This window comes from Falco cherrug, chromosome 6 (genome assembly GCF_023634085.1).
Source record: "Falco cherrug isolate bFalChe1 chromosome 6, bFalChe1.pri, whole genome shotgun sequence".
Taxonomy (NCBI): Eukaryota; Metazoa; Chordata; class Aves; order Falconiformes; family Falconidae; genus Falco; species Falco cherrug.
In genome coordinates, this window is record NC_073702.1 from 85,041,190 (window position 1) to 85,057,405 (window position 16,216).

At 39.2% G+C, this 16,216-nt stretch overlaps 1 protein-coding gene across 1 annotated transcript in view; it reads left to right on the forward strand.

The window, feature by feature from the left end:
- WDR64 (WD repeat domain 64) overlaps positions 1-16,088 on the forward strand; it is a 77,011-nt gene extending 60,923 nt beyond the window's left edge. Inside the window, 12 exon segments of the mRNA XM_055714918.1 lie at positions 1,079-1,155; positions 2,760-2,975; positions 4,355-4,397; positions 4,937-5,196; positions 5,602-5,811; positions 7,128-7,137; positions 7,173-7,268; positions 7,923-7,972; positions 8,988-9,029; positions 9,436-9,472; positions 9,475-9,544; positions 10,300-16,088. Of these exon segments, the coding sequence (XP_055570893.1) occupies positions 1,079-1,155; positions 2,760-2,975; positions 4,355-4,397; positions 4,937-5,196; positions 5,602-5,811; positions 7,128-7,137; positions 7,173-7,268; positions 7,923-7,972; positions 8,988-9,029; positions 9,436-9,472; positions 9,475-9,544; positions 10,300-10,486 (1,298 nt within the window). The 3' untranslated portion in view covers positions 10,487-16,088.
- The last annotated feature ends 128 nt before the right edge of the window (positions 16,089-16,216 follow it).

Sequence of the window (16,216 nt, forward strand, 5' to 3'; positions counted from 1 at the left end):
GACATTGCAGGTAGAAGCGATCATTTGGGGAAGGGATGATGCAATTAAGAATAATGTGTTAGCATAACTCAGCACTGCCACTCTCACTATGTAAGTCACCCTGTCACTGACTAGAGGCTGCTACTGAGCTGTAGGCACATCCTTATTTTGGATGTTTCATGTTTGGGAGGACACCTGGAAATAACGCTACTTCAGATGATAACGGCAGATGAGTGTCGGTATCAGTGGCTGTACCCACAAGACTACAAGCCACATTCAGCAAGGAGAAATCTCAAGTGATGTTGGAGGTTTGGGAGTAAAAATCTTTCACAGAAAGAAACAAGAAGTGAGCATAGGACGGTTCCAGATATTCTCATGCGGATTAGGCTGCTACACCAGGGAACTGAACAATGACATGTCTGGTTAGACCGAGTGGAGCAGCACGGCAGTATTTCTGTGTTGGTGATGGAACACATGCCTCTGAAGTGTCCTACCCCATAGTCTCACAGCATCCTTCATGTGTAAAATTGGCATGTTTGTGAGAAAGTGAGCTGAGTTTTTCTGTACCAAGGGAAATAATCAAAACTGAAATGCAGTTCTGGCTGTGACGACTCCTTTGCTTTTGTCTCCCCATATATGAGGGAGGTAATTCACGTGGAGGCATGGAGGACAGGAAAGTCAGTGCTTTGTAAGTAGACACTTAAGGTCTGTAAGAACCAGGGTTCACACGGCTGGTTTGAATGCCAGAAGCAAGGCACTTTTCTAACATTAACTTAGCTAGGTAACTTCAACAGAAGTTACTTTACTTTTCTCTTAAATGCTAATTCTTAAGAAAATACTTGGCTGAATGAAATGTTCATCATTCCATGAGGCTTCTGTATTTCCTGGTACAGGCACGTTCTGTACCTACTCCTCACTGGCATTTAGCCACTAGAACTGATTAACTGATTCTGAAAAACTGTGTCTAAAACTTTCAGGTGACATGCATTCTGGGAAATGAAATGTTTAAATTTTTAGATCACAAATAAAGTCTGCAATTTTGGGGGGGAATAATACGCAACCCATCTGACACATCCTGTACAAACATCTTTCTTTTCAGGTGTCAAATTAATGAAGACAGCCAGGCTTTGGTTCTTCAAGCACCTGGAGTCAATGCCGTGTTATTCCTTGTACATGGTGCTTTGTCTTTGAGGTAACTGTGCATTTTATCTTCCCTCATGACAGGCACAGTGATTTGGAATTCTGTTGTAGTAAACTGATGTAATCTTTGTCCAAGATACCTGATATAATTGAGATGTTCTTTGTATTTCATCAAGTCAAGTTCAAACAGTTAATTGGCTTTCCCATCCTTAAACTTTTGTAATGCTTATCAATCCATATATGCTCTTTTTTTACCACTCCACTGAGTTAACCTTTTATCCTCTGAATGACCTCATAAGTCGCAATTTTGTTGAAGAATTCACCTTTTGTCAGGTATCAGTTTTCCTGTGTACTGTACCTTCTCTTCTTTGATTCTTATCTCTGTGAGATAACTGTGGCAGCATGCATTTTTTTTGTTTCAAACCTGATCCAATCCTCAAGCTATTAATACTCTCAGCAAAGAAAGAGAGGCAAGCTCACTGAAGCGTGCAGCCTCAAGTCATCTTAAAGCAAACTAGAAGCTGGCATAGGTTGGTAGTGTTGGGTGGAGAACAGAATTCTGGACAAATTGCTCATTTTGAGAGAAAGTCATTGCACCTGTAACATAAGTTACAGAAGTTACATGTAGCATAAGTTAAGAAGTGCCTCTCTTCCAATGGATATGCAAAGGCAATGGCAGCCAAAAGGACTCAGTATGGCTTAAATACTTACGCGGATTTAAAGTCTTAAGCAATTAGGCAGGTTTTTTGCTCTCCTGAATCGTAAGAATGGTTAATGGTCTTACGTTGCTTTAAAACCTTCAAGTAGCTTATGCATTTACCGCACTCCTACACGTAGCAGTGCCATTTAATTGAACATAAATTTACTTTTTGATGTTATAGTTTAATGATTAGTTTAAGAAATCCTAGATAAATTAAAAATGTGGTGGTTCCAATTAAAAAATAGAATTTTTAATAAATCAAGAAAAGTTCTGATTATGCTCAAGCAGGAGGATCCTACAATGACTTCGAATCATATAACGTTAGAAAGTTTTGGATGTACTGGTAAGGCACCTGAATGAATTTGACTGTGATCATATATACACACACAGTGTCCAAGAACGCTAACAAGTTTTTCAAATCAAACACTGAAAAATTATGAAGTCATGGCCACCTGTCCAAATTTAAGTGGGTTACTCCAGCTGCATACTTTCTATATGGGTTCTACGTTATCCCAGTTATTCAGATACTCTTACCCAAACCAGAGCAGCTGTGACCTTGGTGTAAGTTATGTGGCAAGACCCTCTCACGAGCACAGTCAGAACTCTCCTTGACTCAGAAACACAAACATTGAAGACCACATCCAAATAATTTTCCTGAGTTTCTTCCACAGAATCCCATTTCTGAGAATTTTCTTAACAGATTGAAAATGAGTTTCTATAATTAACTGAAAACTACTTGCAGAGCAAAATGCTGTGTAAAGTGAAATGGAATAAGCCACTGGCGTGTACTGAAATCTTCCCCTTCATTTCCTGAGGGTGAACACCAGTGTTAATTTTGATTGACTATGGATTTAATTTGCTCAAAACTCCTAACAGGAGAGGTTGGCTGTGTAATATGCAAATACCTCCTAGTTACTTGGATAAATTTCTAAAACACTAGAAGTCTAAAAGTCTGACCACTACAGGCACTATTTTATTATGCTTTATTACACTGGATGATGTTGATTTCCAGATAGCAAACAGTATCTTCAAGAATGTCAGTGATCTCCAACAATTTCTTTCACACAGGAAAATTAGTTCCCTGCCCTCTACTACTGCAAGGAGCGATGGCAGTGCCATCCCAGAGCACGAGGGCAGTTCTTTGAACCTACATAAGGTGGGTACAGTGGCTTCATGGATTCAGTAGCATTCAAAACAAATTTCTGGTTTCCTTTTGGTTTCTGTTTTAAAATCCCGTAGCTTACTAAAATCCCTTCGTAAAGCCATGCACAAAATTAAATAGCAAGAGTTACAGAGAAATGAACTTCGTTCACCTAAGCTGAATGAGGCGGGGAATTAAGAATACATTCTGTCAGTCAGCTGGCTCTGGATACATGGAATAGCTGACTATCGAAGTGTTCGTCGGGTGCTTATGACTAGCAATTCTGACTTTGAAATGGGGTATAGAAGAACTCAAAGGGGAAGGTAAAATAGATAAATCATGAAGTACTTGAAGAAAAGTGGAACCACATCTACCTTGCAGCCACACTTGCTTAGATACATCTCTCAAATGACAATGATAATATTTTTTTTTTAATTTACCATCAAGATGCTAGTGTCTCTGTGTATTTTTACTAAGGATAGCATTATGATTTTTATGACACTTTTTCCCCTTTTATGCCAGAGGAACATGCTGTATTTGCAGAGTAACAAATCGCAAGTAGGCAAAAAGAGGAAAATCCTGCTACCTCTCAAATTCTTTCCGTCATGTTGTTTCAGCAGAGCATGGCACTTCCATAGATTCCCAAGTAGACACAGGCCTGTCATCCACAAAATAAATTATATAATACCTTGTGCTATGCAGTTGTCAGAATAACAAAATGGATAGGCATCTGCAGCTCAAAAAGATCCCTAGAAGCCCAACACATCACACCTTGTACAAATCAATAGATAGGATAGATTGAAGTGGCTTGTCCTCTTCTAAGATACCTCAGACACTCGTGGCTGCATAGTTTTTCCTGCCTTAATTGACTTGGCAATTTTTGAGTCCAGTATACTGATTGCTGTCAGCCTCGGGGATCCTCACAAGCCTATATAGCAAGGCACATATGAAGGACTGTGACAATTCTCATGCTGAAGATGCAGATGGGAGTAACTGCTGTTGCTATTTATGCGTTTTGTCCGTCTTTGATCAAGGCAGTCACAAGACTCAGTTCTGAGTTAAACTGAGATCTAGGTTACATTCACGTGGCTGTAAGTGATCACTTTGCTTCTTCTAATAAATCAGTGCCATTCATCCAAATTTGCCTTTAGCATGCTCCTAAATTCCAATTAATTTCATTTGTGATTTGTTCTTCTGTGATTTTGATTCTCTTCAGATGAAATATTTCTTGTTTTCACTCAGTGCTTCCAAAACTGAATGGAAATTGGGGCAATATTTAAATCCTTCAACTAAAACCAATTAAGTTCTTAAAATAATTTCAACTAGAGAACTGTTCTGTACTTAGACCCAAGTTCAGTTTTCTAATTCTGTTACATTTTATTCCTTGCTTTTAGGAAGATTTAGAAAGTGAGGAAATTAATACTCAGATAAAAAAAGGTATGGAAGGATGTTTTTCATTCTCTTTCTTGTTGATCCACGAGTTCTGCCCAGATTACTATAGAAACTGAGTTTGTCAGTTTGTCTTGCAAACTGTCTTTTGAATAATTGGGATACCATTGGTATGTGGATAACACACCTAAACATCTGCACCCTCCTGATCTGCAGTTATATCCCAAAAGCCAGGCCAGGATGCAGGATATGCAAGGGCTTCATTGCTGGTTTTCCTAAATAGACACGACACTGAAAAAATGAAAACCTTGAAGGATGCGGGAATGACAACTTTACACACTCTCCATAAATATTTGAACAATGGATTATTAAAATGGTATAGCAAGAGCCAACTTGAGATAAGTATGAGTGAATGGCCTCACAGGCATAATCTTCAAACGCAGGTGAAATTTTAGAAGGAAAAATCTTCCCTATAGTACAAAAACAACAGAACAAGAGAGCGCCAAGTGCTTAAGAGTTAAAGCTGTGCAAATGGAGTCAGTGAATTTGCAAGAAGCCAATTCTCTAGAGTCTTTTGAACCCTTTAGACATCCTCTGCTGGAAAGCAGACTTTTTCAATAACAAGAAATTTGATTATCTGAAACGTGGATTTAAGCTGAATTTCTTTGGCAAAGAAAAAATGCCCCAAAACCAGAATATCCCTAAGCCTTGTAGCTGCCCAATGAAACAGACACCCATGTTAGATCCTGCATCCACTGAATGCCTATTTCACCGAGGACCTTCATGGGACCCCCCAGCATCTCCGACTCTGGGGAAGCCACAGCAGGAATTCAAACAAAGGTTCTCTGTGACCACCACCTTGTGTTTAACAAAAGTTTTGAAGTAAGTATACAAATCTCTGATCCCAGAATTATTAAGTGTCATTCAATTACTAAACCTCACCTTATTGCTGAATTTATAGTAATCTCCAGAAGCCTCCTGCAGAGACTGCAGAACTGCCTCTCAGCCACCCTGGTGACCATTGCCTTGCGCTCCTCCACTCTCACTGGTGCTTGCTGTTTCGGTAAAATCTGTTGCTCTGCTCTAAATAACGTTCCCCCACACCATGGAGCAATAGTTCAGGCTGGTTTAGATAAGATCATGAAGATTGTTCTGATTTCTTTTCAGCTGTCTCTTATCCATATCTGTAATGTTTTCAGAGTAATGCCATCTCAATGAAGGAGTTTATTTTCAAATTTACTTTTTTTCCTAGTGTTATGCGATTTCTGTGCATTCAAAAGCAATACTAAAAATTGTTGAGAAAACGTATGATCATTTGTGTTCCAAAGCAGAAGGCACAACTAGGTCTAAGAATATCCAGTACTTGAAGGTGAATGTACAGTTATCCAAAGCTGTAGCAGGACACTCACCAGTACTGGCTTCTGCTCATGAACATGGTTGTATCTGCCTAGGGAATATTTGGGTAGCTATTTGAATGTCTTTGGGATGGGGTAGGACCATTAAGAAGATAATTCTACTAGTCTTCAGAAACATGCTTTTTAACTAGCAATTGCAGCAGCAGATATTTTATTGCATTTTTGGGTTAATAGGTTCTTCCATGGATGTAAATTAGTTCTGCTTTAATAACTGTAGCAGGGAGTAATGACAAGTGGAAAAATGGAAGAATCATGATTTGAAAAAATGATAACGAAAATTCACTATAAATTTACGTTAAAGTCTAGAACTTAATTTTTCACACACAACATTTACCTTCTAAGAAAGGATGATGATAAGCAAGTGTCCTACTCTCAGAAGAGGAAGAATATGTCTGGAACATTGCACAAGCCAGCTAGCACTAGTAGGGTAACAAATCAGGAGAGAATAATATCCTAACACACAGTGTCTACAGCTGTAATCAGCTTGTAAAGCCAGGCATGCAACAGAATGCTGATGACTTAGCTGTCCTATCACCTCAGATCTGTAAGGCTCTATTCCAGAAAACTTTACTCTAACCAAGAGATACAGAGTAAATACAGCAAGAAGGGGGAGTACCGTGATATGGCTGGGTAATGTTGGTCCTTGTGGCAGGCAGTGCCCACAACACATCAGCCATGTAAGGCTTTAACAGGAATCCCAGCAGAAGCAAGTCATAGGGAGAATTTTTCAGAAAGGTGGTGATGCAGCTTTGATGTTTTATGCAAAAATAGAACACGATGGTGAATGTCCCCAGGCGCAGTAGGTGTGGGCTTTGCTGGGTTTTGTTGTCTTTACAGTTGATGTATTAGTGTGCTTAGATTCCTGTAAGGACCTCCAAATTCAGCTGACGGTGATGTCAACGTGGGCATGATTGGCATGCATTACATGGATGACACAGTCAAGAATCTCCTCATCACTCTCCCTTACTTCCTCCCAGACCTAAAGAGGCAGTAAGGCAGAGTCTACTGGTGCTTACTTGAAAAATAGAAGTTGGTGAAGGAGACTTCATGGGCCCATTTGCAGCAAGAAACAACATCTCAGTAGCAAATGAGATGCATACTGGTGATATTCCACAGCAAATGAGAGGTAAATGGTGAAGCAGGGATAGGTACAGCTAGACTGAATTGCCTGGAAAGTGAAACAGCTTGTTCTTTTGATGCAGGAGAGAGAGCAGTCCAGAAGAATACACCCCAGCTACCTTGGTCATTCAGTCATTTAGCAGCTTTCTGAATACATGAGCCGAGTAATATTGAATAGATCAAATAGATCAAGTGGCACTCAGCTTCTGATGCATCGATTATTTTTTTTTATGTTATTATAAAGAGAAATATGTGTTTATTTATTTGTTTGTTTATTTTATGGAAACAGTGAAAGGACTTGTGCCATATTCAAAATATCCTTCCGTTCCTCTGACAGCACTATGTACAGGCATCTCCACTAAAATGCTTTTGGCAGGCAGTAAGAGTGAGTAACGTGTTAAGTCATTCTGTTCAGGACAGTCTGTAGGGCCACAAAATATCATGCTGTAAATGTGCCAGAAATATGGAAATGAAGGTCCAAATGCTGCCAAACTTTCTGCATTAAAGCTATAACTAAATAATTGAAAAAGGTATTTTCTAATATGAAAGGATGGTAGATTAAAGCTTCGTGTTAATAGCATTATCAGTAGAATTCTTTTCATAAAAGACATTACAATTTTCTTCACTCACAAGCCTTGCATATACTTTCCATCTGAATTACTGTATTAATACCAAGGGCAAAGATTACTGCTAAGAACAAGCAAAAATTTCATATCTGATGTAAAAAAACTAAAAAAAAAACCCTGCAGCTTCCACTGGACCATGATTCAGACCCTGATATGGAGTGTGCAGTAATGGCTTCAGCAGTTTGCTGCTATATAAGGGAGGAAAGCACATGTGGTCTCTGCAAGCAGTTCGTTGTTAGACTTTTAAATTCACACCAAATCTGACTTTCAATTGGCAGAAAGTCCAAGAGTTTATCTGCTGTCTAATTCTTCTCCAAACCTTTAGAATCAGCCTGGCAATTTTCCTCTTCTGCATCTCTCATATGAGATTGCTGTCTGTTACTGTGTCACTTTGCTTCTAAAATACCTGTTAGAACTCTTTCCTGCCACCTGCCTGCTCTTATGCGGTCAGACGCTGGATGGAGTAAGTTGGGGGGTTTCCCCCATTTACTTCAAAACTGAGCTGTAGCTTGACGTTGATGCTGAAAATGAGGAGGAATTTCCACTCCCCACTGACTCAAAGCAGTAAATGGGTCCAGGAAGGCAGCATGCACTGAACAGGACTTTAATTAGTTGTGGAAAAGTATCTACCCTATTACCAATCATCTGATACTCTCCCTTTGTCCTTTCGTGCCTGTGCCGCTGTGTATTTGCTTTTCATGTTTTCCTCACTCTTCTCTTTTATCTGCAGTGCTACTGCCAATTCCGTGTTCCCGTTACAGATTTTTCCTTGTTACGAAAAGGTCAACTTCTCTGTCAGCCTCCTTGCTGGCTTGCAAATGTACAGCCCAAGAAGCCAGTGACCACTATAGAAGGTGGGATTACACAAAAGATTCCTCTGTCTAGTAGTGGAAACGAGAGATAAGAGGCAACTTCATCAGGAAAGAGGAAGCCTAGGCGGGAAACTGAGCAGTTGTGGGTCACAAGGAAAATGGCTCTTCGGTTCTAGCGTCACGTGAATGCACTAAAAGGTTGTAAAACATTAAGCTTTCACTATGTATGAAATTAATCCAACTTTGTTTTACCAGGACTGAAAACCAGTTTAACCCCCGGGAAGCTCTCATACCTACTTCGTGCATCTTGACAGGATGACTCTTAGTTTTCACTCATGTCATTTAAGAAAAAACTGTTTTTTCCATTTCAAACCTATCCAGGCAACATCACATTGTCCACAAAGAGTATATATATATTTCTTTGCATATTAATGAATTGTCCATTATATTCTACTCTGTGCTTGACAATGAGATACTGACATTCACCTTAAAGTAACTTTCACTGACTTGTAATCTTTGCTTCATCCTGCCCAGTGCCTACCAAGAGCATGTCGTAGCAATGACTGCAATGGTTTAATTGTGAATGTGTACCATTAATGAAATATATTGATGTTTTTGCTTTTTTCTTTCTTAACCAGAGGGACATATTATGATATCATGCACTAGAGCATTGCCTCATTCTTAGAGGATCAACAAAACAGTAAAAATGTAAAGAAAAATCTGACATATTTTCTTTACTTGAACAGTGTACCAAGATAAGACAAACAGAGAAAAATGGATTCAGAGCTCTACAGGGACTAAAAGTGTTTCCTGCACATAAAGGTCATGTCTTCAGCTTGAAATAATAACTTGATGCTGTGAAAAATGAGACAAACAGAAGTAAAATATTGTTAGCATTATTCCCTTGTGTTCAAAGAGGCTACATTAAGAATTAATTTATCCATGTCCCCTGAGTGGTGTTTCTGCCACATACCATTTGCAGGCTGTTTTGTGGCGGGATTGCTTTCACACTTCTTTTAATTTTCTAAAAGCCATGCTGATAAATCCAGTAAACTAACAACCATGGTGGCACACAGAACTGCCCGAAACGTGGCAGTGTTGCTTTTTGCCTCAGAAAATAAAGGAGGAGCTATACTGGAGGGCACACGCTACTAAGTGGTTGACTTATTCCATGAAGAGGAGAAAAATGTGGTAGTGACAGCACATATTGATGGTCCAGTCAGGTACAAAGATGACTAATATTTCTTACAGCTATGGTAAATCAGTTGAACTGCCTCCAAAGTCCCTCTTCTTGCTGGACTTGTATATAGGCTAGAGCAAATAAAACACAACATTGGGTGTATTTTCTGTTCTAATTTTTCAATGCAACACTTCCAGGTTTTTCAGGAAGTCAGACTGTTGCAGACTGTCATTTTCTTTCAGCAAGGTGATCTTGAATGCATAGGTAACAGCCCCATCATTTAAGAAATGACCTCCTGTTCTAATCCTGTCTCAGCTTTCAATACTTGTTAAATTGACACGGGTCCTAAGCATTGCATCTACTCAATGCTTATGCAATTAAACCATTGCAGTCTGAAGATGCTTTGTAGACAACTGTAATTCTCTCTTGGCTAACAAGTACATTTGAAGGGGTTTCTTTTGTTTTTTTGGGAGAATCAATGAGCAAATTTTGTGTAAATCCTGCTCTGGTGGCAGCACCTTACTGTTAAGAGCAATTCAGAATAATGGTGCTTTTACTCCTCAGTTTTGTAATTATAAAGATGAACTGTTTGTTTTCTGATTTTTATGACATCCTTCTAATATTTTTTACTCTCAACTTCAATCTCATGGATTTTTGTCTGACAACTAGCATACTGAACTCTGGAACAGTGCTGCAGAAGTTGGTAACGTAGACAGATATTCTCCCACTTTCGTACCCCTTCTATAAGTATCAGTTTTTCCTTTCTGTCCTTTGGCGCTGCTTCTACTGTGTCTGTAGGCTCTGGCTTGCCACAAATAGATACTATCTTCGTTACTTTGGACAACCCAGGAAGTCTGAATTATCAGATACCAGTTGGTTGATTTTACCTTGTGATGTTAATAACTTTCCTACTATAATTAAAGAGAAAGGGAATCCCATGGAAAAGAAGTCTGAATATTCTGTCATGCTGGACAGGGACAAGTAAGATCTCATACTTGTACATACATGGATGACAGGGGGAGCTGTTCTAAAAACATTTTAAAAGTACCTTTCACCTGAAGGTCAGAAAAAATATTAGTATTTCCTATGAGTTATTTAGAAAAATCCTTTTTAAAAAATGTTTTTACACAGCATGAATAAATCTCTTCTTTGTTATGACTAGGTGACAGGATTAGGTGATACTCGGGATTTGAATCTGATGACTAGATAACTGTCTCAGATTTTAGCCTAATTAGGGTCTGTATGTGATGTACACTGTTCAGGTTAGCAGCCTATTCCCCTTCCAGTTCCACAAGCTGATATACTTCTGGGATGCCAAAAAAAATATTGAAAAAAGTTTCATGTGAATAGTTTCAACCAAAACCCAAATCCTTCTGTAAGAATAAACCCAATTTAATCTTTCAGTTTTAAAAATGGTCTTTTTAAATTTGCTGGGATGTTATGGATATATTCACCTACCTCTGACCATGACGTTCTGTCACTGGCATAACTGTTGTGTGTTCAATAGCAGTACTGGACCCCTCTCCTCCTGGACAGAGTTCTCAAGTGATGTGGGCTAGTTACAAATCACGCCAGAGAGCCTTGGCCCTCTACCTTAAGTCATATTTTCAGTCCTGGAGCTCCCTGGTTCATCAGTTAGCGGGTTGACCAAATGAACATAAATACTGCAGCAGGAATCTTCAGAGGCAACATACATGGTGTTTTTAGTAATAAAGCAGTCCAAATCTGGGAAAAATTACTTTGGGGCTTAAAAAGTCATGCATGCTTTAGTGGTAAGATCTCATATACCATGTACATTCTTAGGTTGCCTTTTCACCAAAGCATTTTGGGACAATGGGAAATCTCTAAAGTGCTCTACTGTTACCCCATTTAGGTTGGTATCCTGCTAACACTTATTATTCCATAGAGTTCTTACTAATGTGAGTAGTCCCACTGAAGTTGAAACAGTAACTCATTAATATAGAGAAGTGCTTGGCTGTGTTTCAAGGACTAACCCTTGTAGTCCATTTGAACAGCAGCTAGTTTGAAAACTCTGAAATCAAAGATACTATGAGTAATCCAGCTGACCTTAAAGACACTTTCCACAAATTACGTGTCTGTGTCAAACTGTGACTGCTTTTTGAGGACTTCAAATATTTCAGTAAAAGAGAATGGCTATCATACATTTACAACATTAATTAAACAGACTGGAAGCAAACGAGAAGCCTGCTTAACTGTGCAGAGAACTGGTGGCCACACTCTGCACAATAGTCTTACCATTCTATATACTCTGTGTGCTGTCACCTCCAGAGTAACTTGATTCCTCTGGATTTATTGTACCAAATAGTGTAATGGATAGCTAGCCAAGCATCCTCCAAAAGGCTGTGTTACTTATGGATGCTAGGCTCTGTTCTTTACAGGATACAGCAGCTTCTCTTGGGTCAAGTCAGTCATCTTCATGATGCTACTACAGTTCACTTAGTGGATAACCGTCATATAAGTCCCTAAGATAAGATCTTAGAACTTTAATTAACAAATCAAGTTATAAGTGCTATTAACAGATGTTCCCCAAACGTGCATATACCTGAAAAGTCCTTCATGCAGAGAAAAAATTATAACGAAGCCAGTGTATGATTATAACAAGATACCGAAAAGCCCACCTCCCTCCACTTTTTGATGGTTAAGAAGGAAAAGCACCTTACTGTGATTAACTGCTAAAAGATTCAGAGCCATAACATTCTTCTTTTGCTAGGCATACTGACTTCTCTGAAGAACAATAAATGTTATTCCAGAGGTACTGCTCTAACCTTTCTCTCATGTTTCAGGAGCTTTGGTGTCCTTGGATAAGCAAAGAGTTGGTGGTGTGTTCCACAGGTAGCACATATATGCCACAGTATCCTAGTCAAATGTCTTCTTCCAGAAAGATTTAGATTTCCCTGTTAATCAGCTGGAGAGAAGACAGAAGGAAGATTGAGAACTAGCTTCAAATAGTGAGAAACACCCTTTTTTAAAGGTACCTGGATTTAGGTCACAGCAGCACGGAACATGCTATCTGTAACTTTAAAGTTAACACTATTTTCAGCTGAGCTAACTTTATACTAATTAAACACAGTTACAGAAACAGAAAAAGCAAAAACCAAGCAAAGCTCCTTGCAATTGTTTTGTTAATGCTATGCAGACAAGTCTTCAGAATTATCTTTCTAATACTTTTAGTGCCAATATTTTTGTTTGACCAGAACGATTAACAGAATGAAATGCCCATATTACCCCCAAAATCCATTTTTAACAGCACAGATTACTTCTGGTTTATGCTACTTGTTTTAGAAATACAGTAGCATGTCACAGTAGGGAAAAACTGTTTAGATAAGATATTTTTAAATTAGGTTTTCTGATCAATTTACTGCCTGTCAGTTCAGGTTTATGGGCAAAATCCTGATTTCTTGTTGCACCAATTTAAATCTTAGCTATGGAGGTTTAAAACAGTAAAAAGCACTGTAGGTCAACTCAATTGACCCCAATTATTTTCATAATTTTTATTATACAGTACAAACCAAGCCCAGGGCGTGGTAGATATGTTTAAAGGAAGGTCTATGCGTATGAATCAGGGTGTAATGAAGGTGAAAATATAAAAGTATTATTTTATCATTATTGTGATTCAGTATGAACTCCTTACACTGAACAGTTGCAAAAAAGACCAAAATTTGTAAAAGATATTCAGCATAACTTAGGGTGATCAGAAATCATACTCCTTTTCAGCAGTTTCCAGTGGCTGTTTACTTAATGATGGGGTTAGTAACAACGTTGTTCTGGTGGATTTTGTGTTAATTGAAAGTCTCAAACTGTTCTGCCCCAGGATGTGCTAAAATCCACTTAACATCTTCCCTATTTTTATGAATGGACCCTGAACCCTTACTCTAAATCTGAACTTTTGGATAGCACTGAAAGAGAACTGGCAAATGTTGGAAACTGATCTCCTCACCAACATTTAAGAAACCAATACATAGTTTTGTCCCTTCTTCCATAGCACAGCAACTAAACTTCAGTCTTCTTATGCTTTATTCTCTATTTTCATCTAAATAGGAAATCCAAATCTTTAACTAGCACAGTTAATAATAGCATCATAGTGAACAGCACCTATCATCCCATGCTGCATAATGAGCCACCCTTCTGCTTGGGAAAGCACATGGCAAAAGGGGAAGGGATCTTGGCTTTATGTAAAATCGTTCCTTCAGGACCCAGCCGGGGTTGGGGAGCAGTGTGTTACACTAACTGGTCTGAACTAAGAATCCCTGGCAGCTCCAATAGGCTCTGCACAGGTCTGGCTCCACATCCCTGCAGGTGCTCCCCAGGGCCTCTGGTTCTGTTCCCCCCAAAAGCCCCTATGAAACAGAAACTCAGGTGAGTGTGATACAGAGGAATTACACCCCGCGCTCTGTGAGCTGTTTTGATGGCAGAAGCAAAACACAAACAGTGTTCTCCCTTACCCAGGTTCTATGAGCCTCCCAATTACTCTTGGTAGCAAAGTTAACTGTAATAGGAGCTTTGTGAGTCTCTCACTGCAAGGCAGAGTTCTGTAGCCTTTTTATCTCTTGCCATCACAGTGGTTATTTTTACTTTAAGTGTTTGCCTCAGAACTCCATTTTATATTCACAATCTCATAAGCATCAGATACACAGCAAGGAGTTAATGCGCCCTGCTGTTTCTGCCTGTTCGTTCCTTGCTTGTGCTTTCAAAGAGCATGTTCATCCTCTAAGCCAGAAGAGTGCATGCTGAGCTCATATTCAATTAATTACCTGTCATGATTCTCTGAATCCTTCCTGGCATTTTAGCATTCCAGGACAATGTCACAGTATGGCACAGGTCACAGAATACATATTCTATCATCTGTTGTCTGGCTAAAGGTACAAATCTTTGCCAAGTGTGTCACTTTAATGACTATTTAGGATAATCCTTGTAACCAGTGCCATTGTTACCCACTATTTTGGGGAAAGTAGTGGTTTTCCTATATTACTGGTAATGAACAGTGCTTGATCTGCTGGCCTCCTTGGAAAGACTGTCTTCTGATAAGCTGACTATACAATGGCTTGCAACGATTTACCTGTCTTCAACTTGTTGTAGGGCTATGGTGGATTTTGGGGTAATACTGCTTCTTTTTTTAGCAAAATATCCTGTGGGAGTATATTTAAAAATACTATGATCAAATGTACCAGGTCTGGCTGGGATGAACCTTATTTTGTTCACAGCAGCCTATATGGTGGCTGTGTTCTGGATTTCAAAGTGTTTTTTTCCCACCCCCAGCAAGTAACCTGGACATGCACAAGAACCTGGGAGAGGACACAGCCAGGACACCTGATCTGAACTGGCCAGAGATACTCCATACCATATAATGTCCTTCTCAGCAACAGGAGCTCATGGAATGGAGGAGGAAAGCAAGATATTCATGGTTATGGTGTTTATCTTCCCAAGTAACCATTATGCGTTCTGAGGCCCTGCTTCCCAGGAAGCGGATAAACATCTGCCTGCTGATGGGAAGTTGTGGATTAATCCCTTATCTTGCTTTGCTTGCACATGCAGTTTTGCTTCACCTATTAAAACTGTCTTTATCTTGACCCATGAGTTTTCTCACTTTTACTCTTCCAAATCTCTCCCCCATCCCACTGGGACAAGTAAGCAAGCAACTGGGTGAGCACTTAGTGTCTGCCAGGGTCAACCCACCACACTAACCAACCTTGTGGTTAAAACTAAACCTGAACTTGTCTGACAAACCAAGCAGCACCAGAAAAAGTGTAATCTCCATTTGTTACTTGTGTTCCCTTCATGCACCCCGTGATTTAGCAGTTAGCATGCGAAAGGTAACCCCCCCTGCAGTTCCCCGAGTCCTGTTTGCCTTTGTAAGACAGCTACATCAGCCCTCTTCCAGTTACCTGAAAATTGCCTAGTCTTCAAAGATTATTTAAGATGAACAGTTCAGGTTCAGAGATCCTTACCCATTTCTTTTGATGCTTTTACACATTATGCTTTGTAATTGCATAAGATTTTCTCTTTGGTATTGTCCCTGTTTATAGTTAAAACTAAAATATTTTACTGTGTTTGCAACATGCAGATATCCCACTTCGGTTTATTAACTGACTATTTACTTACCTAGAACTGACTGTTTACTCAGAACTATTTACTCATTCTTTTCTTTTTACCAAACCTTTAGGCACTGCTGGGACTTCATAGGTTCTTAATTTTTGAATTTCACTCTTTTCAGTCTTGCTGCCTGCTCCCTTCGCTTTTCTTATTAATTGCCTGTTTTCCAAGAGCTGATTTGTACTCATGTCTGCTTATGCCACTATACTCTCCACTGTGCAGAACAACCCATCCATAATGTAATACTGTTCCCAGTAACAACCAATTCTTTAATCCTATGCTGAATGAAATCAATGAACCAGCTCTCAGGAGGGAACCACACTGCAAGGAAAACTGTCAAAAATGCATGACTTGTGTTATCTTTAACAGCCTTCCATTCAGTTACTACCTTACTGTTGTGTTATTTAAACTGTGACAAAATTATAGTGCTATAATGCTCTCTGACTTCTTTTTCCATAATTCATTAAATTAACGAAACCTGAAGTGTGTTCAGACTGCGTGTCATTCCTCAGCATTACTGTTTACTTGAGAAGTTCCAACTCCTGGGGGTTTATAAATACCAAATGGAAACTGGTCCTAGCCCCAAACATTTTACACAATGATA